This window comes from Hippocampus guttulatus, chromosome 8 (genome assembly GCF_054856545.1).
Source record: "Hippocampus guttulatus isolate MCC_2025c chromosome 8, RoL_Hgut_1.0, whole genome shotgun sequence".
Taxonomy (NCBI): domain Eukaryota; kingdom Metazoa; phylum Chordata; class Actinopteri; order Syngnathiformes; family Syngnathidae; genus Hippocampus; species Hippocampus guttulatus.
The window spans coordinates 2,955,278-2,981,674 of record NC_141268.1 but is presented as its reverse complement, the minus strand read 5'-3'; the positions used below and the strand labels follow the sequence as shown (position 1 = coordinate 2,981,674).

The window sequence follows — 26,397 nt, the reverse complement described above, 5'->3', positions numbered from 1 at the left end:
TTGAACTTTAAAATGTGTCTGTCACTACTAGGCAGTGCTCACTTGCACTCTCACATTGTCTACTTTGACCATGGGTGTCAAACTCATTTTTGTCAGGGGCCACTTTGGAGTTACGTCTTCCCCGGAGGGTCGTTTATGACGGTGAATCCACCAAAAATGTTTCATAGTCTCATCGCATTGTTACTCATACAAAACAAAGTAATAGATTACTCATTTTGAAATCAAGTGAACTATAATACTTTGTTCAATTATTGTTCAAGTTAGTGTAAACAGAGTAACAAAAGTATAGCAATATCTCAACGTTATTTAGTACACATGACAATGTGACATTTCAGTACAGATTTTAGCAAGTATCGTGCAAGTTGTCACACATGATTTGCTTTAGCGTGCCATATAAAATGAAGGGGTGGGTCGGACCTGAACCCCAGGCCTTGAGTTTGACACCTGTGACTTAGACTATCACATTGCAGGGCATGATGCTCAGTTTGGATTTTTTGTGAAATCTGATCTTATGTACTCATTCACATTACAAAAACAAATGTGATTTCTAATGTGAACGGAATACGTCCGTGGTATATCACATATGTGCACAAAGCACGTAGAGTGACATGCACACAAACACTATGACATGTGGCACAGTGCTTACAGAAGTAAATTTGATCCCGCATGTAGTGGCTCATTTCAGAATAACAGAGGAGCGAGGTGGGAGGAGGGAGAAATATTTTGGAATAATGAGATGTGGCTACTAAATCTCTTTTCATGTCGACTAAAGATGCGACCACGTTACTGCCCCGCATAACAAATGAATCGTCAGTGTGGATGAATGACTACTTTCACCACAAAAGTGGGATTAATTTAAAGTATAAAAGTCACACTGGCACTTCAAACAAATTTGCAGAATCATGGACAATTCTAAGTAGTCTTCCAAGCATACTCTCTCACCCACACAGAGTGCATACTGTTGTGAGTGTTTTTTCTTGACCTATAGGTCAGATGTGTACGGATGAGTGTTCATTTTGGAGATGCAACAGATACACTTCCGAATGATGTACTCAATATGAAAGGGGCGTATTTGAAAGAACAGGGATTGTACTCTTCACATTGCATGAAAACATCAGATACATGCCCGATATGTGTAAAAAAATCCAAACTGATCAGCAAGGTGAACAGGGCCTTAGTGTGGACACACAAACATCACCACGAATCTTGACCAATCACATGACGCTTTAACAGAAATACGATGAAAAAAACCCAACAAATTCGCTGAGATTGTTTTCTTCAAGGGCGGCCCGGTAGTCCAGTGGTTAGCACGTCGGCTTCACAGTGCAGAGGTACCGGGTTCGATTCCAGCTCCGGCCTCCCTGTGTGGAGTTTGTATGTTCTCCCCGGGCCTGCGTGGGTTTTCTCCGGGTGCTCCGGTTTCCTCCCACATTCCAAAAACATGCATGTCAGGCTGATTGGACGTTCTAAATTGTCCCTAGGTGTGAGTGTGGGCGTGGATGGTTGTTCGTCTCTGTGTGCCCTGCGATTGGCTGGCAACTGATTCAGGGTGTCCCCCGCCTACTGCCCGGAGATGGCTGGGATAGGCTCCAGCACCCCCCGCGACCCTAGTGAGGATCAAGCGGTTCGGAAAATGGATGGATGGATGGATGTTTTCTTCAAAGAGCCTGCTCTAAAACCGCATTGTTTGCGAATGACACGCCACTAGGAGACACACACAAGGCAAGAAAATGTTTTCTTTCCCCGAAGTACCTGCTCTGGTTTTCACAAGTCCACACAGAATAGGAGACAGCAGGAGATGTTAGTGGAAGAAGTTTTGTCATGGTGATTATGACAATGATTGCTCAGGAAATGTTTGTTGTATGTACATACATAAAAGCAGAAAGGTATTGAACTTACAAATACACATGTATTGCTCTACAATACGATTGGATATTTTATTTTTTTCACAGTTTCAAACAGTTGCGTTGATTTTTTTTTTATTCAAACGGCAGTCAACGTGTAATGTGGATTTTTTTTTTTTTTTTGCAAGGAATTTTGTGTTTCTTCATCTACGGTCCATATCATCAGTAATCAGTCGTAAACTGAGCTATCATCATAGCACGTCGAGTCTGAAATACCACTTAATGGCCAAGCACACAGCTGACGTGAGTACTCCGCCCCCTCGTCTCAGACAGACAGCTATGGATCATTTCAAAGCGAAGAAAATGGATGACACGACGAACAAATTTGCTGAAGCCAGAGCTAAATGTATGGCTACTGCATGCAAGCCTGTCAACATTGTCCACAGCTCGACTCAAGCTGAAATCATTCGCATTGCATCGAACGACTCCACCACGGATTGCCAGCGAGAGCCTACATTACAAGCTGTGTACAGAGATTGTACGTAGCGGAGAAGGCTAAGGTACACCAAGCGGGAGAAGACATTGTTTCGGGAGAGAAATAAGAGACTAGGTTGATGAGCCTCTGGTGAATAAAGAGCAGGTAGCCTGTCGAAAACGATGAATGCCACTGACACGATTGTTACTTGTTTGGAACTATTTTGTGTGGAAGGTTACAGTGTTCCGTGTCCATATAAATAAAGCGGGTAGAGCTTCTCTGTGTTCGTCTGACAGTGACGGTGCACTGAGGCACGTCGAGAGTTCAGTGGTGCAGTGGTAGTGACCTAGCGAACACTGAAAATAAAACGTCTCCAGTGTTGTCATCAAACCAAGTGGAGTCATCCGAAATGATGTCTACACAAAACCGTAGAGAAACTTCCACGCAAGAAGGACCAACAGAATCAACGTAGCCGGACTGCTGTGTTCAAAGCAAACGAAGTATGCAACCATGGCTTAAATCCACTATAGGCAGAGTACTAGTTTACCTTATATGTGCACTTTATAATGTTATATTGCTCTGTTTTGATTCCATAAAAAGAGCTGTTAAAGCAGCTGTTGTGTGACAAAATATTTTTTTTCACAGTTGTTGATGGACAGTAATATTGTGTGAGAGATTATGTGTGAATAACTGCTCCAAGTGAAAAATGTTCATGCAAAATTGAAAATTGAAATTGTTATTTCAGTAAATATTAGCATTTTGCACATAGAAAACTGATTCATGATTCCATGTTGATGAGAGCATTAAAATGGGGAAAAATAAGACAAAAAAATATAAAAGGAAATTCAGAAACGATCATAAATGCGTGAGTAATCATGATTAATTTTTAGTGAATTTGAGTTAATTATGACAGTTGCATTTTTAATTAGATTAAATATTTTAATCGTTTGACAGCTCTAATATACACACACACACACACATATATATATACTACCGTTCAAAAGTTTGGGGTCACATTGAAATTTCCTTATTTTTGAAGGAAAAGCACTGTACTTTTCAATGAAGATAATTTTAAACTAGTCTTAACTTTAAAGAAATACACTCTATACATTGCTAATGTGGTAAATGACTATTCTAGCTGCAAATGTCTGGTTTTTGGTGCAATATCTACATAGGTGTATAGAGGCCCATTTCCAGCAACTATCACTCCAGTGTTCTAATGGTACAATGTGTTTGCTCATTGGCTCAGAAGGCTAATTGATGATTAGAAAACCCTTGTGCAATCATGTTCACACATCTGAAAACAGCTCGTTACAGAAGCTACAAAACTGACCTTCCTGTGAGCAGATTGAGTTTCTGGAGCATCACATTTGTGGGGTCAATTAAACGCTCAAAATGGCCAGAAAAAGAGAACTTTCATCTGAAACTCGACAGTCTATTCTTGTTCTTAGAAATGAAGGTTATTCCATGCGAGAAATTGCTAAGAAATTGAAGATTTCCTACAACGGTGTGTACTACTCCCTTCAGAGGACAGCACAAACAGGCTCTAACCAGAGTCAGAAAGAAGTGGGAGGCCGCATTGCACAACTGAGCAAGAAGATAAGTACATTAGAGTCTCTAGTTTGAGAAACAGACGCCTCACAGGTCCCCAACTGGCATCTTCATTAAATAGTACCCGCAAAACACCAGTGTCAACATCTACAGTGAAGAGGCGGCTGCGGGATTCTGGGCTTCAAGGCAGAGTGGCAAAGAAAAAGCCATATCTGAAACTGGCCAACAAAAGAAAAAGATTAAGATGGGCAAAAGAACACAGACATTGGACAGAGGAAGACTGGAAAAAAGTGTTGTGGACGGATGAATCCAAGTTTGAGGTGTTTGGATCACAAAGAAGAACGTTTGTGAGACGCAGAACAAATGAAAAGATGCTGGAAGAATGCCTGACGCCATCTGTTAAGCATGGAGGAGGTAATGTGATGGTCTGGGGTTGCTTTGGTGCTGGTAAGGTGGGAGATTTGTACAGGGTGAAAGGGATTCTGAATAAGGAAGGCTATCACTCCATTTTGCAACGCCATGCCATACCCAGTGGACAGCGCTTGATTGGAGCCAATTTCATCCTACAACAGGACAATGACCCCAAACACACCTCCAAATTGTGCGAGAACTATTTAAAGCAGAAGCAGGCAGCTGGTATTCTATCGGTAATGGAGTGGCCAGCGCAGTCACCAGATCTGAACCCCATTGAGCTGTTGTGGGAGCAGCTTGACCGTATGGTACGCAAGAAGTGCCCATCCAACCAATCCAACTTGTGGGAGCTGCTTCTGGAAGCGTGGGGTGCAATTTCTCCAGATTACCTCAACAAATTAACAGCTAGAATGCCAAAGGTCTGCAATGCCTTAATTGCTGCAAATGGAGGATTCTTTGACGAAAGCAAAGTTTGATGTAAAAAAAAATCTTATTTCAAATACAAATCATTATTTCTAACCTTGTCAATGTCTTGACTCTACTTTCTATTCATTTCACAACGTTTGGTGGTGAATAAGTGTGACTTTTCATGGAAAACACAAAATTGTTTGGGTGACCCCAAACTTTTGAACGGTAGTGGTATATATATATATATATATATATATCCTGGCTGCTCAGGAGCAGGCCCTGAGCACCAGAGCCATTGAGGCCCAGATATACCACACCAGACAAGACCCAAGGTGTAGGTTGTGCAAAGAGGCACCTGAGACGATCCAACACATGGAACACCTACATGGAACGCCATAACCAGGTGGCTGGCATAGTCTACGAAACAACTGTGCAGAGTATGGACTGGAAACCCCAAGGTCAAAATGGGAAAAACCTCCGAAGGTGGTGGAGAATGATCGAGCGAAGATCCTGTGGGACTTCCAGATCCAGACTGACAAGATGGTAATGGCGAACCAACCAGATATCATGATCATAGATAAAGGGCAGAGGAAAGCCGATGTAGTGGATGTAGCGGTCCCAAGTGATGAAAACATCAGAAAGAAGGAACACGAGAAACTCGAGAAATACCAAGGGCTCAGAGAGGAGCTGGAGAGAGCCTGGAAGGTAAAGGTGGCAGTCGTGCCTGTGGTGGTCGGAGCACTCGGGGCAGTGACCCCCAAACTAGAGGAGTGGTTGCAACAGATCCCGGGAACAACATCGGACATCTCCGTCCAGAAAAGTGCAGTGCTGGGAACAGCAAGGCTACTGCGCAGAACCCTCAAGCTTCCTGGCCTCTAGTCGAGGACCCAAGCTGAATGGAGGACGGACACCACCCAAGGGGTGAGATATACAGTATATATAAAAAAAATTCCTCGTCTCACCCCCCCTCGGGTGGTGTCCGTCCCTCATTCAGCTCGGGTCCTCTACCAGAGGCCAGGAAGCTTGAGGGTTCTGCGCAGTATCCTTGCTGTTCCCAGCACTGCACATTTCTGGACTGAGATGTCCGATGTTGTTCCCGGGATCTGTTGCAACCACTCATCTAGTTTGGGGGTCACTGCCCCGAGTGCTCCGACCACCACAGGCACGACTGTCACCTTTACCTTCCAGGCTCTCTCCAGCTCCTCTCTCAGCCCTCGGTATTTCTCGAGTTTCTCGTGTTCCTTCTTTCTGATGTTTCCATCACCGCTACATCCACTACAACGGCTTTCCTCTGCTCTTTATCTATGATCACGATATCTGGTTGGTTCGCCATTACCATCTTGTCAGTCTGGATCTGGAAGTCCCACAGGATCTTCACTCTGTCATTCTCCGCCACCTTCGGAGGTGTTTCCCATTTTGACCTTGGGGTTTCCAGTCCATACTCCGCACAGATGTTTCGGTAGACTATGCCAGCCACCTGGTTATGGCGTTCCATGTAGGCTTTCCCTGCCAGCATCTTACACCCTGCAGTTATGTGTTGGATCGTCTCAGGTGCCTCTTTGCACAACCTACACCTTGGGTCTTGTCTGGTGTGGTATATCTGGGCCTCAATGGCTCTGGTGGTCAGGGCCTGCTCCTGAGCAGCCAGGATGAGTGCCTCTGTGCTGTCCTTCAGGCCAGCCCTCTCTAGCCACTGATAGGACTTCTTGAGATCGGCCACTTCAGTTATGGTCCGGTGGTACATCCCGTGTAGGGGCTTGTCCTCCCATGATGGTCCCTCTTCCAGCGCCTCATCTTCTGTTCCCCATTGTCTGAGACATTCTCTGAGTACGTCATCTGTTCGAGCCTTCTCCTTGATGTATTCATGGAGCTTGGATGTTTCATCCTGGACAGTGGCTCTCACACTCACTAGTCCCCGGCCTCCTTCCTTTCGGCTTGCGTACAGTCTCAGGGTGCTGGATTTGGGATGGAACCCTCCATGTATGGTTAGGAGCTTTCTGGTCTTAACGTCCGTGGTCTGAATCCCTTCCTTTGGCCACCTTATTATTCCTGCAGGGTATCTGATCACTGGCAGGGCATAGCTGTTTATTGCCCGGGTCTTATTCTTGCCATTGAGCTGGCTTCTTAGGACTTGCCTCACTCGCTGGAGGTATTTGGCCGTAGCCGTATTTGTTGCCAGTTCGAGGTTGCCATTGGCTTGTGGTATACCGAGGTACTTGTAGCTGTCCTCAATGTCTGCTATTGTTCCTTCAGGGAGTGAGACCCCTTCAGTGCGGACTACCTTTCCTCTCTTAGTCACCATCCGACTACATTTCTCAAGCCCGAATGACATCCCGATGTCGCTGCTGTAAATCCTGGTTGTGTGGATCACGGAGTCTATGTCCCTTTCGCTCTTAGCATACAGCTTTATGTCATCCATGCAGAGGACGTGACTGATTGTAGCTCCATTTCTGAGGCGGTATTCATAGCCTGTCTTGGTGATTACTTGGCTTAGGGGGTTCAGTCCTATGCAGAACAGCAGTGGGGAGAGTGCATCACCTTGGTATATGCCACATTTGATGGACACTTGGGTAAGTGGCTTGCCATTGGCTTCCAGTGTGGTTTTCCACATCCTCATCGAGTTCGCAACGAAGGCTCTTAGGGTCCTGTTCACCTTATACAACTCCAAGCATTCAGTGATCCATGTATGTGGCATCGAGTCATAGGCTTTCTTGTAATCAATCCAGGCTGTGCACAGGTTGGTATGTCGGGACCTGCAGTCTTGTGCGACTGTTCTGTCAACCAGGAGCTGATGTTTGGCTCCTCTGGTATCTCTACCAATGCCCTTCTCTGCTTCGCTCATGTATTGATCCATGTGTCCTCTTATCTTAGCCGCAATGATGCCTGACATGAGCTTCCATGTTGTGGAGAGACAGGTTATTGGCCGATAGTTGGATGGGACTGCACCCTTTGAGGGATCCCTCATGATCAGGATCGTTCGCCCTTCGGTTAGCCATCCTGGGTGAGTCCCATCCCTCAGCAGCTGGTTCATTTGTGCTGCTAGGCGCTCATGGAGTGCTGTGAGTTTCTTTAGCCAGTAGGTGTGGACCATGTCCGGGCCTGGTGCTGTCCAGTTCTTCATATCTGAGACTCTTTCCTGTATGTCTGCCACTGTTATGGTAACTGGGTTCTGTTCAGGGAGGTTGCTGTGCTCCTCTCTCAGGGTCACCAGCCATTGTGCACTGCTGTTATGTGCAACCTCCTTCTCCCATATGTCTTTCCAGTACCTTTCAGTTTCCAGTCTTGGTGGGTCAGATCTGTTGTTAGGACCCTGCCACTGAGCGTACACTTTCGCAGGTTGTGTTGCGAACAGCCTGTTTATTCATCTGGCCTCATTCTCTTTCGTGTTCCGCTTTAGGCGGCTGGACAAGGCTTGGAGCCTTTGTTTGGCAGTTTCGAGTGCTTCAGGTATGGTCATCTGGATGTACCTCTCGGGTATCGGCCTTTTCATCGGGCGCCGACAGGTATGGCAGCCTCGGTCACACGCTCCCTAGTATTATCCCTGTTTTTGTCATTTTCGTTAGTTTTTGGCGACCCTGAGCGGCTTACTTACACGAGGGAAAAGTTGCTGCGCATTGGGGAGTCTACGCTCGGTCTTTTTTCACCAGCACGCGAAAACCCACAAGGTTTTTCGGAGCTAATCGCGAGCGGAGCGGCTGCGCTGTACAGAGCATGGAAACGCCGCCGGAGGAGGGGGAAGAGAGCCGGCGTGCTCGTCAAGCTCCGGCAGCGCGGATTTCGAACCCGGCTCCCATCGATCCATCTTGCTAATCTACGATCTCTGCCAAACAAGATGGATGAACTTCTTCTCCTCACAAAGACCAACAAAACCTTTGCACGTTCTGCTGCGCTCTGCTTCACTGAAACCTGGCTCAGTGACCGCCACCCGGATTCCGCGCTACATCTACCCGGCTTCCGCCTTCTCCGAGCCGACCGCGACACGGAGCTATCAGGGAAATCGAAAGGTGGCGGGATTTGCTTCTATATCAACGAAGAATGGTGCACTGATGTCACGAAGCTCGACGCACACTGCAGCCCGGACCTGGAGTCGCTGTCTTTAAACTGCAAGCCATTCTACTCGCCACGTGAGTTCACCTCCTTTTTACTAGTCGGTGTTTACATTGCGCCACAAGCTAACGCTAACACGGCGATACAAACGCTAGCCGAACAAGTAAACAAACTCGAACTAAAATACCCAGAGTCACCCCTGATAATTTTGGGCGATTTTAATAGAGCACATCTTAACCGTGAACTTCCCAGATATAAGCAGCACATCGACTGTTTGACCAGAGAAGGCAACATTCTAGACCACTGCTATACAACAATCAAAAATTCATACCGATCGGTCGCCCGTGCAGCATTGGGTCTTTCTGACCACAATTTAATCCACTTAATACCTACATACAGACAGAAACTCAAATGTGCTAAACCGGTTGTTAAGACTGTGAAAAAATGGACAGATGAAGCAAAGCTAGCTCTACAAGAATGCTTAGACTGCACTGATTGGGGCGTCTTTGAAACTTCAACGGGCACACTGGATGAATACACAGACACTGTAACATCATACATCAGTTTCTGTGAGGACATGTGTGTACCAACGAAGTCCTTCCGCTCCTTCAACAATAACAAGCCATGGTTTACTCCCAAACTCAGGCAACTCAGGAAAGATAAAGAGGCCGCATTTAGAAGTGGAGATCGGGCACTGTACAAACACGCCCGAAACCAATTGACAAAGGAAATTAACATCGCTAAGAGAAGCTATGCAGAGAGGCTGAAAAAACAGTTCTCTGCTAACGACTCTGCATCTGTATGGAATGGCCTGAAAGCAATCACTAACTATAGAATGCCATCCCCCCAAACAGTGAACAATAAGGGTCTTGCTAATGAACTAAACATGTTTTTCTGCCGATTTGAAAAGGACACCCCCATTTACCACACACACCCACCTCTACCAGAAACTACTCTATCTACCCCTCCACCCTCTTTTTCTCCACTACAGATCCACGAACAGGACGTGAGACGGCTCTTCAAGCAGCAGAAGATCAAGAAAGCTGCGGGGCCCGACAAAGTGTCCCCCTCCTGCCTGAAAGTCTGCGCTGACCAGCTGGCTCCGGTCTTCACACAAATCTTCAACAGATCTCTGGAGCTGTGTGAGGTCCCATCCTGCTTCAAACAGTCTACCATCATCCCAGTTCCCAAGAAATCGGCAACATCGGAACTGAACGACTATAGGCCTGTCGCCCTGACGTCTGTGGTCATGAAGTCCTTTGAGCGCCTTGTGCTGAACCACCTAAAGAACGTCACCGGACCCCTGCTGGACCCTCTCCAGTTTGCCTACCGGGCAAACAGGTCTGTGGAAGACGCAGTCAACATAGGTCTGCACTACATCCTCGAGCACCTCGACAGCACAGGGACCTATGCAAGGATTCTGTTTGTGGATTTCAGCTCTGCGTTCAACACCATCATCCCGGAACTCCTCACCCCCAAACTTCTCCACCTCGGTGTGTCCCCTACGATCTGCCAGTGGATCCTCAGCTTCCTGACGGGACGGACACAACAGGTGAGACTGGGAGCAACAACATCATCAATACGCACCACCAGCACTGGAGCCCCACAGGGATGTGTCCTCTCTCCACTGCTCTTCTCTCTCTACACAAACGATTGCACCTCAACAGATCCAGCTGTCAAACTCATAAAGTTCGCAGACGACACCACGGTCATCGGTCTCATCAAAGATGGCGACGAGTCTGCGTACCGCCAACAAGTGGAGCAGCTGGAGCTCTGGTGCAGCCGACACAACCTCGGGCTGAACACGCTCAAGACTGTAGAGATGATCGTGGACTTCAGGAAACATTCTTCTCCACAGTTGCCCCTCACACTATCCAACTGCCCTGTGTCAACCGTCGAGACCTTCAAGTTCCTGGGAATCACAGTCTCCCAGGACATGAAGTGGGAAGTCAACACCATCTCCATCCTGAAAAGGGCCCGGCAGAGGATGTACTTCCTGAGGCTGCTGAGGAAGCATGGCCTGCCACAGGAGGTGCTACGACAGTTCTACACGGCAGTCATCGAATCAATCCTGTGTTCTTCCATCACGGTTTGGTTTGGGGCCGCCACAAAAAAGGACAAAATCCGACTTCAACGGACAGTTAGGACGGCGGAAAAAATCGTTGGCACCGCCCTACCCACTCTTGAGGACTTGCACACTGCAAGAATCAAGACAAGAGCACGGAAAATCCTCCTGGATCCCCCGCACCCTGCCCACCACCTTTTCCAGCTACTCCCCTCAGGCAGACGCTACAGATCCATGCGCACCAAATCCAGTAGACACTTAAACAGCTTCTTCCCTCTAGCCATTAACTCCTTAAACAGTCACTGACGTAGTCACTCTTCTTGTACTACAAATACTGCTACTGGTTACTCTAAAATGGTTCAATGATTTGTTGTTTACGATGATACTAATGCAGCGTGTTATACCGGAGACAAATTCCTTGTGTGTTCTACATACTTGGCCAATAAAGATGATTCTGATTCTGATCACACCTCTCTGGGCCTGCGTCAATTGACTCACATCTTTCCGAGCCGCCTTGATCTTAGCCTCCAACCGTCTTTTCCATGGTGGGTAACGTATCTCATGGCTTCCATGGTTGCTCTTATAGCCAAGCATCTCAAGGATCACTGATGCTGAAGCGTATATCAGCTCATTGGTTTCCGTGATTGTTACGGTAGGGATCGCCCTCAGTGCTGCATTCACACTTTCCATGAGACTTTCAGGTGGTACTTCACATAGCCGTTGTAATCGGTTTCTAGGTTGCCCAGCTTTCATTCTCGCCATGATCTTAGCTTTCAGGTCAGTTGCTGCCTCGCTCAGCATTTCATTCATTGGGGCTTGCCTCCCATTCTCTGGTATGACCTCCTCCTCTGATCTGGCAGCCTGGGGCCCTTCACCATGGAACCTGCGTTGTACCTCATCAATCTCAAGTTGTGACAGCAGTTGCCGTTTGTGGATGTTGGAACACTGTGACCGTGACTGTGGGTTTCGAAGTAGCCATTTCGCCCACATTCTCTGCGTGTAACCCCTCTGACTAGGGTTGCTTGAGTAGTAGCATTCCAACAGAGCCATGTTATCGCATCTCGCCCATCTCCGCTTTGTTCCAGTAGCCCATTTTTCATCAAGGTGCTCTGGTTCCCCAGCACCTGACGCAGACCTTGTTTGGCCGGGCGACGTCTGAGCCGGCATGTCATTCGTTTTATTGTCTCTCATCATTGTATGAGGTAGGCATTAGCGTGAAGGATCTTGCCCAAGGACCCACACTGGATGGTGTTATGTGCTCATTTTTTGCCCCAAGCTGGATTCGAACCACCGTCTCCTGTATGCCAAACCGATGCCTTACCAACTATATATATATATATATATATATATATATATACTGTATATATATATAATTTTAACTGACTTAGCAGGTTTTGTCAACCTTTCTAATGTAGTTGGACAAAAAAATCTCAGTTCAAGTCCTTTTCCTCAAGCCATGACCATTTGTACGTGTTCCTAACACTCGTGTCTATTGCACGTATGTCAGGTTGCCTGTCTACCTGTTTGAACATTGCACTGGGGCCGTACCTGGCCGATCACACATGAATTAGTTTACACAAAACGCTATTCAAATACTCGACATTCAATCATTAATCTGCCTTTTGTGTGCACACATGCACCTTTGTGGCTTCCGTTCTCACCGAAATTTTTGAAATCTCCGAAATATGGCAAGGCCATGAGAATGCGAGTGGAGGGGTGTTACTGTTACTAGTGTTCGTGCCTCAACATTGTTACGCTTGTGAAAGCAAAACAACGAACTCAAACGCGTGTTCGTTCAATGTTGTCAAAAGATATCCGGATTAATTTTAGGCAAAATCAAGGCCAAGTACATTTTTTGTTTTGTTGTCATTACCAATGGGGTGAAACTAGAAGGCTGAACAAGGCAAATGCCCGGGACTGTAAAATAAGCGAGCACACAAAGGATTTCCACGAGTAGTATCAGTACTTCATGGAACATACTCCATGCACTTATTAGTTAGGGGGGGCTACACCATTTTAAAAACGAAAAATGGCTTACTCACAGACACATTTTTAAAACAGACAAATACCAGAGTTACTTATTCGTTTCATGTCTCAATTGGTGAGCAGGGAGGCACCCCAGACACCCAATTATCTGTAGCAATTAAATGTTCAAATGTGTACCAATGAACTCCTTGCATGCCGCTGACGTGAACCCAAACGAGGAGTGCCAGCGACGGGAATTGGAAATACAAAAGTTATTGGAAATACACAACGTTATATGCACTGCATGATTAAAGTAGTTGTGACGTTAAATATCCTGCAAAGAGTATCACAAAAAAATATTTCTCTTTAGAAATAGAAGCAATGACGTAATGTACATACACACATATACTGTACACACACGACCATGGCATGCATGCACGCGAACACACGCACACACACTCCTAAATCCTATGTCTAAGAATAAATAGTGTGCAAATAGTTTGTAAACTTTGTCAAATTGCCATTAAAAGCACATTTGCATTGTTGTTGTTGACATTTTATTGAAGAAAGGGACTGTTCATATGTTTGAAGTGTCACTCAACAAAAATGATTAGAACGAAAGTCACTGTTGCAATAAACTGTCTTTTCACACTTTTGGTCCAACATCGGTGATTTGAGTGAAACCAAACCATGTTCGACTGCTGATGACCAAAACTGGAATGTGGTAGAAACAACCTTACTTTTGTGAAGAAAGAAAAAAGCTGAATCTTTCTTTCAATTAGTAGGTTTTATGTCATAAAACAATATTGTGTGAGCCTTAAAAGACCAGTCAGAATTGTCAAAATTGGCTGACACGAAGACGTTGTCTTTTTTGAAAAATGGCTGGCATTGAAAGAGTTTGTTTTTTTCTGAATGCTTAAACTCAAACAATGATTCTTGTAGCACAGTTTCTAAAACTACTAATAGCTATCATAAAACCACTCACAGTTTATAAAACTAAAAGCACAAACCCTGCTTTGTAGTGACTTTGTAATTCTGTAACACTCAACTGTCATTTTCCAGTTATTATTTAACATTTAAATCATAAAGGTTGAAGCAAAACCAATAAAAACAACACCGCAGTGTCCCACAGGGACCCGAAAGAAACGTTTTTTAAACGGAGTTTCACACTCACAATTCCAAACTCAACATTGCCTTGACCGTCACCATCAGTCACAAACAATACAGAAACCATTTTGTATTTTGTCATAAATCACGTCATTTACATTTTAAAATTATTAATTTACTACTTCAATAATTTACTGATGTACAGTCCAGATGTATTTGGTGAGTGACGGTTTGAATATTTTATGGTTTTATGTTTAACCTTAGACACTAAAACCGTGGATTTTAGTGTCAAAATTTGATTGTATAACTTCCCATTTAAATATTGATATGACGTAATCTTGAGTTCATGTTTTACGCTTCTTAAACACCACTACAGATGGTTACCAAGCCCCGGTAGCAAATTAGTCATTGAAATGTTTCAGACTGTCATATTGATAAGCGCCACCCTCAATGGTTGCGGTAAAGTTGCTGGAGAAATAACTCAAATTAATTTCTATTTATTTTGGCAAAAATAAGAGCCGCAAGAAAGGATCAATCTAAAGATGTGAGTGTGTTGCTGTGCCTCTGAAAAATGTATGTGGAGCGTGTGTGAAATCTACTGACAAAAAAATCCTCCACGAAATGTGCCCAAACAAAGCACAATTCTGGTTTTGAAATGCTTGGGAGTTGCTCTGAAAAATGAATGGCATCAGTTTATTTCCTTAACTCCTCGGAGATTGGCATCTGATGCAAAGTTGAGTGGTGGCGTTAGTAGGGCTGAACAATTTTGCAAATCATTTAATTGTGATTTATTTTTTCCTCAATATTCCGATTTAATATGAAATCATTTTTTCAGTCCTTTTTCTTTCTGTATTTTTTAACCAAGACCATTAATTAATTCATCTTTAGTATAACATACATCTATTTTTGTACATTTTAGAATACTAAGATAAAGGCAAATGAATTGACACACGAACACAACCCCACCCACCCCCCCAAAAACAAAACAAATACAAGCACACGTTAAATACAGGACACAAATTTACAAGAAACAGACCATGATTTTTATTCCTTTGACCAAGAGCATGTCGGGCGCTCAAGCAGGACCACCCACTTCCCAGCTGACTAGATAATGTGTTTTGTAAGGCGTCTGTCTGAGTGTGATCTTAAAACAAAATGTCAACTGACTCTTTCATTCTTTATCTGCCTCAGCAAAGCCTGCTGTTCAAAGTCACTATTGTGGCTTGCAAAGTACCGGTATTCCTCCTCTTGAACTCTTCCACATTTTATCCCATTACAATCAAAATTATTTTTTTTCCAATTTGGTGTTTCATATGACAAACCCAAAAGAGTGTACGTTAAACAAAATTGACCTTGTTTTCAAATATTTGTACAAATAAACATCTGAAAGTTTTGGTGTGCAAACATAATAAGCTTCCATTTGTCAGTACTATGTCGAAATTGCTTTTTCTGCAATCACAATTGCAAGTGGTTAGGGGCTTGCAGTTTTGCACGCTTGGCAAAGTGTTTGCCCATTCTACTGTGCAAAATAGCTGAAGTTCAGTCAGAATGGATGGAGGACATCTACAAATATACATTTTCTAGTGTTGTCACGGATGTCACGGTGTCTGGACTTGGATTGCGCCATTCTAATACCTGGGTACAGTATGCAATAATCTAAAACCATTCAACTGTAGCCCTGGGCAATATGTTTCAGGTTGTTCTCCCACTTAAAGGAAAACCTCCAACCGAGTCTTTTTCAGACTCAAACAGGTTTTTCATCCAAGCTCGCCTTGTTTCTGGTTCCATCCTGCTGACATTTCTTGTCCATGCTGGAGAAATGCTTCCCTCTTTAGGTTCCGCAATGGGGAATGGTGTGTTTAAGGCAAAGGTTTACCAACGTGAGCACCGGGTGGTCCTCAAGGACCACAATGAGTAGCCTGTGGACCTGTTCTAAAAATAGCTCACCAGTGAGACGTTATGTTTTTGTAGGAATGGTATCGGAGGTCATTTGAGCAAATTTGTTAATTCACAAGTGTGTATCAAACTGCTAGCCCTTTGTATTAATCAAAGCCCAAGTGGTACCAATCTGCCACGATAAAAGCTGGAGGCCTTCGATCGGCATTATAGAGACCATCTTCACTGACTGTACCGGTTTATGTGTTTGGTTTGCTCGTTGCACAATAGCAACAGGAAGGCTCTCCAAAGGATCATTAATATGGCCCAGAAAATCATTGGTTGCCCTCTGCATTCCCTCGATGAACTAGACAAATCTTGTTGCCTCATTAAGGCGCCAATGAGGAACAAGGAAATTTAGAAATAGAGTTTTATATTTTATTTTATTGGCAAACACCATCTCTGTATTAAACACATTAGCTGATGTTGGTGTTTTTTGGGGCTACTTGTTGGTTTATTAATGTAATATTGATGCTCTTTCATTTTGTTTCCGAAGTTATTTATTATGCGGCCCGGTAGTCCAGTGGTTAGCATGTCGGCTTCGCAGTGCAGAGGTACCGGGTTCAATTCCAGCTCCGGCCTCCCTGTGTGGGGTTTGTATGTTCTCCCCGGGCCTGCGTGGGTTTTCTCCGGGTGCTCCGGCTTCCTCCCACATTCCAAAAACATGCATGGCAGGCTGATTGGACGCTCTAAATTGTCCCTAGGTGTGAGTGTGGGCGTGAATGGTTGTTCGTCTCTGTGTGCCCTGCGATTGGCTGGCAACTGATTCAGGGTGTCCCCGCCTACTGCCCGAAGACGGCTGGGATAGGCTCCAGCACCCCCCGCGACCCTAGTGAGGATCAAGCGGTTCGGAAAATGGATGGATGGATGTTATTTATTATGCTCTGGTTTTTAATTATTTATCAAGCACTGTGAGAAGTACAGTTTGCATGTCCTCCCTGGGCCGGCGTGGGTTTTCTCCGGGTACTCCGGTTTCCTCCCACATTCCAAAAACATGCATGGCAGGCTGATTGAACACTCAAAATTGTCCCTAGATGTGAGTGTGAGCGTGGATGGTTGTTCATCTCTGTGTGCCTTACGATTAGCTGGCAACCGGTTCAGGGTGTCCCCCGCCTACTGCCCAAAGACGGCTGGGATGGGCTCCAGCACCCCCCAAGACCCTTGTGAGGATAAAGCGGATCGGAAAATGAATGAATGAATGAATGTGAGAATCACTTCAATTTCGTTGTTTCAAATCAATGACAATGAATGACAAAGACGTTCGTTCATTCACTCATTTATTCAGGTAGCGCTCCCCTTCAAAAAGGTTGCTGAGCCCTGCTTTAGGGTTTTCTGGAACAAGGTTTAAGCCAAAAATGTGTTTGTTGTTATTTGACTTTCACATGTTAATCCATGTTTTCCATAATTGCAAATGGCACCTCCTTTTTCCCCCCACAATTTAGAATGCTCAACTCATAGAATCTCCCACCTGAGATGTGGATCTCTGCAGCCTATGACCTCTTTGATGTTTCCCTGAGCAATGATAGTCGCCCAGCTTGTCAGTTTAAAAGAACAGACATTTTAATGGAATTGTCGGTGTGCCATGAGCTGTAGAATTTCAAATTATGTTAATATCTTGAGATATTAATGACCTTAAAGCTTTTTGATCAAAGGCGTTGTGAGAGCAGCAGCCTGCTTCAGCAGCTCCATCTCACTGTTGACCTATCCTTTTCTCTTTTCAACTTGTTTATTTTTGTTTAAATATCAGTGAAGCACTACTACTTTCTAAATATGGACACAACATTTGTACTGGATCAGGGCCCCATGGCACTTGGTTACTGTTGGGCTCAGCAGTTACCGCTCCATGCTAACACTAACTGCTCCCAGAGCACGACCCGACATTTACAGTGAGATGAGGAAGACGAGATGGGGATGTTGTGCTGGGCAAAGCATCGAACAATAAAACTGATGCCCTTGGGCTTGTCCGTCTTTTATTTTATAAAACACTTTTGCGTGTTTAAAACAAAAAAAAGTAAACACAACATATCAAACATGGCCGTTTAGATTTCAGAAACACAACTGTAAGTGCATTCATTGTAAGGCAGGATACTGGAAACAAACTACATCCATGGACTGTGGATGAAAAATACCTCAAAATGCAATTTAAGGCATATCCTCTTCCTTTAATCATGGAGAGTGAACTACAAACTAGCTATTTCAGGCCTGAGGATTTCACAGTAATGATTGCTTCCGGTAGTGTGTCGTTTCCGTGGGATCATTTGTACAGTACCGAAAAATTGTTTCCCATAAAAAAATCACTGCGCACTGGTTGACTGTACACGATAGAATCTCTAGTCTATCTCACAGGTCTGTGGAGGACGCAATCAACATAGGTCTGCACTACATCCTCGAGCACCTCGACACCACAGGGACCTACGGAAGGATCCTGTTTGTGGGTTTCAGCTCTGCGTTCAACACCATCATCCCAGACCTCCTCACCCCCAAACTTCTCCAGCTCGGTGTGTCCCCTACGATCTGATGGAACGGACACAACAGGTGAGACTGGGAAGAACAACATCATCAACACGCACCACGAGCACTGGAGCCCCACAGGGATGTGTCCTCTCCCCACTGCTCTTCTCCCTCTACACAAACGATTGCACCTCAACAAGTCCAGCTGTCAAACTCATAAAGTTTGCAGACGACACCACGGTCCTCGGTCTCATCAAAGACGGCGATGAGTCTGCGTACTGACAACAAGTGGAGCAGCTGGAGCTCTGGTGCAACCGACACAACCTCGGGCTGAACACGCTCAAGACTGTAGAGATGATCGTGGACTTCAGGAAACATCCTTCACCACAGTTGCCCCTCACACTATCCAACTGCCCTGTGTCAAATGTCGAGACCTTCAAGTTCCTGGGAATCACAGTCTCCCAGGACATGAAGTGGGAAGTCAACACCAACTCCATCCTGAAAAGGGCCCAGCAGAGGATCTACATCCTGAGGCTGCTGAGGAAGCATGGCCTGCCACAGGTGGTGCTCCATCAGTTCTACACGGCAGTCATCGAATCAATCCTGTGTTCTTCCATCACGGTTTGGTTTGGGACCGCCACAAAAAGACAAAATCCGACTTCAACGGACAGTTAGGACGGCGGAAAAAATCATTGGCACCGCCCTACCCACTCTTGAGGACTTACACACTACAAGAATCAAAACAAGGGCACGGAAAATCCTACTGGATCCACCGCACCCTGCCCACCACCTTTTCCAGCTACTCCCCTCAGGCAGGCGCTACAGATCCATGCGCACCAAATCCAGCAGACACTTAAACAGCTTCTTCCCTCTCGCCATTAACTCCGTAAACAGTCACTGACGTATACTCCACCGCACCAGATACTTTAAAGCGCAAAAGGACATCTGCACAATTGCACTCTTCTTGTACAACAAATACTGCTACTGGTAATTTTAAAATGGTTCAATGATTTTCTGCACCAACTGTACAACTGTCATAGTATTGTATTCTACCACTGATCACTTTAGCTCTGCTTGATACTTTGCACATTGTCTCACAGTTGTCACTGGGTGGTAGCACCGCATTACGGTTCACTTACATTACGAAATGTCCTTCCATACCTATTTGTCATGTCCTTGTTTATGATGATACTAATGCAGTGTGTTATACCGGAGACAAATTCCTTGTGTGCTCTACATACTTGGCCAATAAAGATGATTCTGATTCTGATGACGCTCGCGCTCCACTTGGGACCAGTCCGCTGGCTCCGGGTCGATCACGATTGACCTATTGGTCACCCCTACCTTTAAAGCTGACTAGCTTAGCGTTTAGCACTGAGCACCGTTATCTGCGCACGAGCAGTGATTCAGTTGTCATCTGATTGGTTGCCCTGTTTGACAATCATAAGCGCTAAGCACCATTGTTTGCACATAAGCGGTGATTTAGTTGTCATCTGATTGGTTGCCCTGTATGTCAATCAAGTAACGGGCTTGATGATAGGCTGACGTTGTTAGTTCTGTGTATTTAGCGCCGTTGTTTGAATGGCTGCGCCACCACCGAGGCGTTTGACACTTGTCACGAGAAAGCCCGGGAGCCGCATTGAACCAACCAAAGAGCCGCATGTAGCTCGCAAGCCGCGGGTTGGCCACCCCTGAACTTGTTGTTTCTTAACATCCTAAATTAGCAGTTGAATATGATTCCAGGAAGTAGTTATGTTGATGATGGTATACCAACTACCTACATAAGACAATACAATACATCTTTATACAAAAGCACGGCAATAAAAACCGTGATAAGGCAAGAAGAAATGTCAAAAAGACTGTGGGCTAACTTCAAAATAAAAGTCTACTATGGCTATTGAATTGCTGTGAATAATGATGTATTTTATTTATCATACATTTGTATATTAATAATAAAGAATTGATTCTGCTTGCAACGAAGAATTGCTTATGTTTGCAACAAAGAACTCAATGAGATAGTGTATATGGGTCCCAATTAGAAATAAATGAGAGCGCGACCAGGGAGATCCGTGGGTGACATGAAGAAACTGAATCTACTGCTTCTCCTCATTCCCCCTCGCGATATTGGTACCAGAATTGAGTGTCATCTCTCCTCAGTTGGTCTTTATTATGAATGTCTAATTGATAACTCTCGGGGTGTTCACACAGCACACATTTGCATCGGTGCTGCACCGATGTATTTTGTTGCCATACTGTATATCCACTATTACTAGCAGCGACGATCTCAAGCCAGAGATTGACCGCAGACGCGCCCTCGCGGCTGCGGCAATGCAGTCACTGTGGCGGCCCCTCTGGCGTCACCACTCAGTGTCCCAAAAGACCAAGATGCGCATTTATAACTCAGCAGTTCTTCCCATCCTCCTGTATGGTGCAGAATCCTGGCCTTTAAACAAGACCCTGGCCAAGAGGATCTACGGCTTTGACAGCAGGTCACTCAGAACCATCTTGAACATCAGCTGGCTTCTCCATGTTTCCAACTCAGACCTCCGAAAATGTACTCTTCAGCCCCCTGCATCCCTACTGGCCGCTCAGAGGCGCATCCGTTGGCTTGGACATCTCCTCCGATTACCCCCGGAACACCCAACTCGTGCCATCTTCTCATTCGATCCAGCGACAGCCGGCTGGAAAAGGCCACGCGGCAGACCCCACACCAGATGGCTTGATGTCATCAGAGAGGATCTAAAACACCAGGGCCTTACCCTAGAGGATGCAGCGGACCTGGCCCATGACCGTGGTCATTGGCGGGCCCTGGTGAAGCTGATCGGCTCTACGCACTGCGACGACCCAGCCGAATGAGACTGGGCCTCCGCGTCGCAAGAGCATTTATTATTTATTATTTACTGTATATCTTACACTGGTGTAAATTTTGTGGAGCGTTCACACGTATAAAGCTGATTACTGAAGAGAAGTGTGGCCCACTTGCGTTCACACGGCAGTTTCTGCGGCCGTGCAATACGATAGTAATAATACGGAAATAAAACATACGCATGCATGTGTACTTCCCTTTCCCCGCCTTGTTTGTGACATATCGAAAAACCATGGTTTATACTTCTCCAGACAAATCACCGCTGTGGTCTATCAGACACCGTGAAAGGATGAGAGAGGCAAAGGAAAGAAGTGCAAAATACCCAGGATGCAAGTTATGCAATACCCGTATGTAATCAACTCTTCTTACGCGTAGCGAGTCTACCCCTGTTGCGTTCACACGTCCCATTTTATATCGGTGCTACCCCGCAAACTAGCATTTACTCCGGAGTAAATTTTTAAACCACCTCCTGAGCAGGGTTAAATATGCTCCACTTTAAGCTGTTTTCAGGGGCTACATCGGTATAACTTTGTACGTGTGAACGCTCTATCTGACAATTTATTATTTAGTAAGCCTTTATTTTGAAGTTAGCCTTTGCATTGGGAGCGTGTTACATTCTCAGTATATTTGCAGCTTCCTTGGCATGTCTATATGACGGCAAAGGGTTACAGGAGACAGATCTCATTAAAAAAATAAAAATAAAAATTGCGAAATCCGAATTACAAAAAATTACATGCGATGAGGGTTTTCAAGTTCCTCTGCTGCTATATTGGGAATGTGGACTGATCATGTTGCCTTCACGGAAACGTGCATATTTGGTTTTTTTCACCAACTAATCACGTTTGACAATGCCTCAATTATTTTTTCCCCCATTCCGATTTTGTTAGTTTTTTCCTTGCAACCGTGGCCCAAATTCCCATTTCCTTGCCTCACAAGAATCGAGAATCATTATTCATCGTCTGCTTCTTCCGATCACATGACTGCAGCCCATGGCACTGTGTAATCGTTCGAAGTGAAGCAAGAGAAAGGTGCTACAAAAGTGATAAAATATGGATGAACCAACGCAAAAGAAGAGAAAAACTCGCCAATGGACGCCATCTGCTAGAATGGGAGACAAACACCGGCGAGTGTGCTGGATGGATTAAAGCACCTTCAAAAGGAGCACAGTCCTCCTACTGCGTGCCCTGTGGAGCGAACATTAAAGTTCTGCCTCTGGATTTTCTGTTGCCATTTTTTATGCTTGTGTACATAAAATAATGGAAAAAAATAGGTTCTCTATCTTTTATTTAATTTCTGTTCATGTACATAGGCAAATGCAAAAACGATAATAGGTGCTCTGTGTTTACATGTTGTCTACCATATAGCAATGCAGTCAGTGCACAGGCATTTTCTCATGTCATCCATCCATCCATCCATTTTCTGATCCGCTTATCCTCACAAGGGTCGTGTGGCGTGCTGGAGCCAATCCTAGCTGTCTTCGGGCAGTAGGCGGGGTCCACCCTGAACCAGTTGCCAAAAAATCGCAGGGCACACATTGACCAACAACCATTCACACTCATAATCACACCTAGGCACAATTTAGAGTGTTCCATTAACCTGCCACGCACATTTTTGGAACGTGGGAGGAAACCAGAGTACCCGAAGAAAACCCACGCAGGCTCGGGGAGAACATGCGAACTCCACACAGGAAGGCCGGAGCCAGAATGGAACCCTGCATCTCTGCACGGTGAGGCCGACGGGCTAACCAGTCAACCACCGGGCTGCCATTTTCTCAGGAAGTCGTGACAACACTAGAAAAACAGGAAGTCTTTGGGAATGGATACACTGACAAACTCTCTCCAAGTCAAGGACTGTGAACTGAAATGCTATGAAGTGGAACTATCAAAAGGGATGATTGAAATGGCAAAAAGTGGCACTTACACATACAACAAAGATCACATTGAAATGAATTGCTGAAATTTTGCCAAATAACTGAAAATATTATTTCAAAATGTGCTTTGATCGCTCCTGGTTAGATTTTGACAATAAATGTATCAAAAGACTCATTTACGTTTTAAGAATTTCATTATGCTGATAGTCCATGCGATACGAATGTTGTAGGATCATTTACCAGTGTGTAAGCGCAAACAGCAACTCTTGGAAGATGACCTACAGCCTCAGACTGACAGGTATGTGTTCATCCCTCACCATGATTGTGTCTTTTAAATGTGAAAATATCGCTCTGGAATGACACGTGATAATCCCAGATGGAAGGTGTTTTCTCAATGTCAAGCCCAGAAGAGAGGATGTTATTTTTCAGTGCTTTGGGTAGGTCATGCAAAGGAGCAGTTTCTACAATAGATTGGATGATTCACAAGCGAGTAAGAAAAAAAAAACACTGCCGCTTCATTCATCTGCGCTGATGCAAGAGCTTCTACAATGGATGGGAAGGCCATGAATACACATGTCCTCTCTCATCTCACCTTTCTCTATTATCGAGGCTTTTTGTTTGAAAAAAAAGTAGTCTCTGTTCCCTTGACAATGATTTTTTTAACCCTTCATTGACCTGCATGATGTGCAAAAGAGACAAATAGATTATGATAAATGTAATGTCATCACAAAATTCTAATTAAATTGCTTTTGGACATATTATTAAACCCACAAATTGGTGTTTCTTGAACATATTCCACCTATTTGCAGCCACAAGTTTGGATTTGATGACTGCCATTTTAGCATGTTGTTTGTATATCTAGATTTTGTCTTCAATTCACTTTTTTTCCACTCCATCATGTTTACTGGGTCTTAAACTGAGACTAAAGGGGAGTCAGAGCCACGCCTCTGCACTTCCTCAATTGCTGTCAAACAACGACCGCTGCACATTAAAGTTTACTCAATCAATTTTCAGCAATTAAGCCATTTCACAATCTGAAATTACCCATTTCCACATCCCGAAAATTCAAACAAAGGGTACCTCTGCTTGTGCACATGTGGAAGCAACAGTTGTGTCAGGAGACTTGTCCGCGTACTGTACTGTATGTGTGTGTGAGCGATGCACAATCACAGGGCGTGTGATCCGCTGGGCTTTTTTTCCCCACCTGATCTTACCTTCTGCTGCCTTCTGGCCATGTCAGTGGGTTGTTTTGCGTTAAACGGATATGCGATGCAGCGCATAACAAACACGTAGAGCTGGAGTCTCTTTTTTCTCTCCTCTTCCTCCCTCTGCATCTTCTCAATGTCCTCCTTCTCCTTGTCGCTTCCGACCGACGGGCTGGGGCTTGAGGCTCGCCCGCCACTGCCCGTTCGGCCCCGCGGCTGCAGCCCACCCGCGCCGCCGTGGCCGTCGGTGTCTCGGCTCGGTGAGGGCCGCGCTCCTTTGAGGCTTTTCGGAGCCGCCACCTCCTTGCGGTGTACCTCCAGGATCTCATCCCCTTCCTCCTCGCTGGAAGACGGATCTAACATGCTGCTGAGTCTTGGACGGAGGCGACACCTGCTAGGCTACAACTCCACTACCTCAAGAGGAGGACGCTTCACAGCTTCAGAGAGGGAAAAGGAGAGGTGGGGGCGAATCCCCAGGGGAGACGAAAAATGTTGCTTCTTCCTCGGATAGGAGGAGAGGGGGGGAAAACTGCCGTAAAACGACTCGACAAAAACAATTTAAAAAACAAAACAAATACAAACTACAGGATGCAGTTGGCGTGACGTTGTAGAACCAGTTTCCTATCTTTTAACTGTCAATCAAACGCACGCGGAAGAGATTCATGAGGAGAGACCACATTTGGGGGAGGGGTCGCACGAGAGAAAGCAGGAGGATATTGACGATGCTAAGAGCTGGATGAGGAGGAAGGGCTTGGAGATAACCGCGTTGCCGGGACCTGCTGCTCTGGGGTCAGTTTGAGCAGGCTTTGAGCAGCACAATGGCCACCTGATGATATGCGCGCGAGTGCAGGAAGTCAGCTTGAGAAGGCACAGATCGCACGAGTACGTGCGTGTGTTCGGGAACGCGCACCGCTAAAAGAGACTGTGCATTATTTTGTGAATGTTTGTCCGGGTTTTCCAAAATGACCCATGGTTTTATTTCACTTACATTATGTGGAAAATTACATGCGTTTTATATATTGGTGAGTAAGGCATGAAGTTGGATTTGTCTACACAATGTCAAAATGTTTGTAAACATAGTCATAGGCAGGGCACAGGAAAAAGTGTCGACCGTACACCGACCTGGACGGAAACGTGGAGATGCCATTGCGGAGTAAAATTATTTTGACGAGCAAATACGTTCGAACGTGCTTGCGAGTATGTTTGAACCTCTACTTGGACACATACCATGTGTCCCCACTACACTCTTTCTAAAACTTCCACTTGGAATGTTAACAAGTGTATGGGACGGTTACTTTTAAAATGTATTCTGATACAGTTACTAGTTACCTGTTAAAATATGTTGTTTGTAACATAATCCAAGTACCACAATATTAAAGTAATGTAACTTGATTCATTTAATTCCTTTTTGTTTCCGTCAATTCCAAAGATGCTAATGAGGATTAATAAATGACTACATAAATAAAAATACTGCTACAATATATATTTCTGCTGAGTGGGCCCCCGTTATTTTGTGGGGGTTCAGTACCAGGCCAGCCATGAAGTAGCAAAAATAGCCAGCTTGATAGATAGATAACATTTTATTTTTCCAATTATGGAAAGTATATTTGCTTGCTCCAGTAATGTCTTGTTATAGTTATAAAGAATAAATGGTAAAAAAAGAGGATGAAAGTGGACAAAATGAAAATGGCTGACAGGTGCAAACGTGCCGCACAGGGCCAAATGCTGTAAACAAAGGATTGCTGCAAACGAAAACTATATTATGCAAACAAAGAAAAAGACAAACACACATGCAAATGAAAAAACACAAAACAACCGCACAACAAAAAATTCTACAAACGCCTGCAAACACAGGAGACATGCAAACCAAAAACATAAATATCCATCCATCCATTTTCTGAGCCGCTTATCCTCAGAATGGTCGCGGGGCATGTACGAAAAGAATGAAAACTGCTCCCATGCACCCAGTTAGATTTCACTTTGCACTTGACTTGTGCTGGGCACGAAAATAGGGCCTTTAGAATAGATTGTGATGAATCAAAATCATTCGCACAGTGGTGCGAAGAAAATCGGCCGGTGTTTTGAATCCTACAGTGATTTTTCGTATAAGCACATCTTGTGTACAGAGTATTAGTGAAGCCCAATATGTCCATGTTTGCAACACTTCGGACAAATCATTGCACTGGTTTGTTTTTAC

General features: G+C 44.8%; 1 protein-coding gene across 5 annotated transcripts in view; it reads right to left on the bottom strand.

Annotated features, from left to right (window-relative positions):
* cadpsa (Ca2+-dependent activator protein for secretion a) overlaps nucleotides 1-25,005 on the bottom strand; it is a 185,742-nt gene extending 160,737 nt beyond the window's left edge. For 2 of the 5 annotated variants that reach the window (XM_086116894.1, XM_086116895.1), the window contains exon 1: nucleotides 24,210-25,003. In XM_086116894.1, coding sequence (XP_085973020.1) covers nucleotides 24,210-24,563 — 354 coding nt within the window. In that variant the 5' untranslated portion in view covers nucleotides 24,564-25,003. Of the gene's footprint in view, nucleotides 1-24,209 lie in introns of all 5 variants that reach the window. The other 3 variants (XM_086116892.1, XM_086116893.1, XM_086116896.1) reach the window with 3 other exon arrangements.
* Between the last annotated feature and the right edge of the window lie 1,392 nt (nucleotides 25,006-26,397).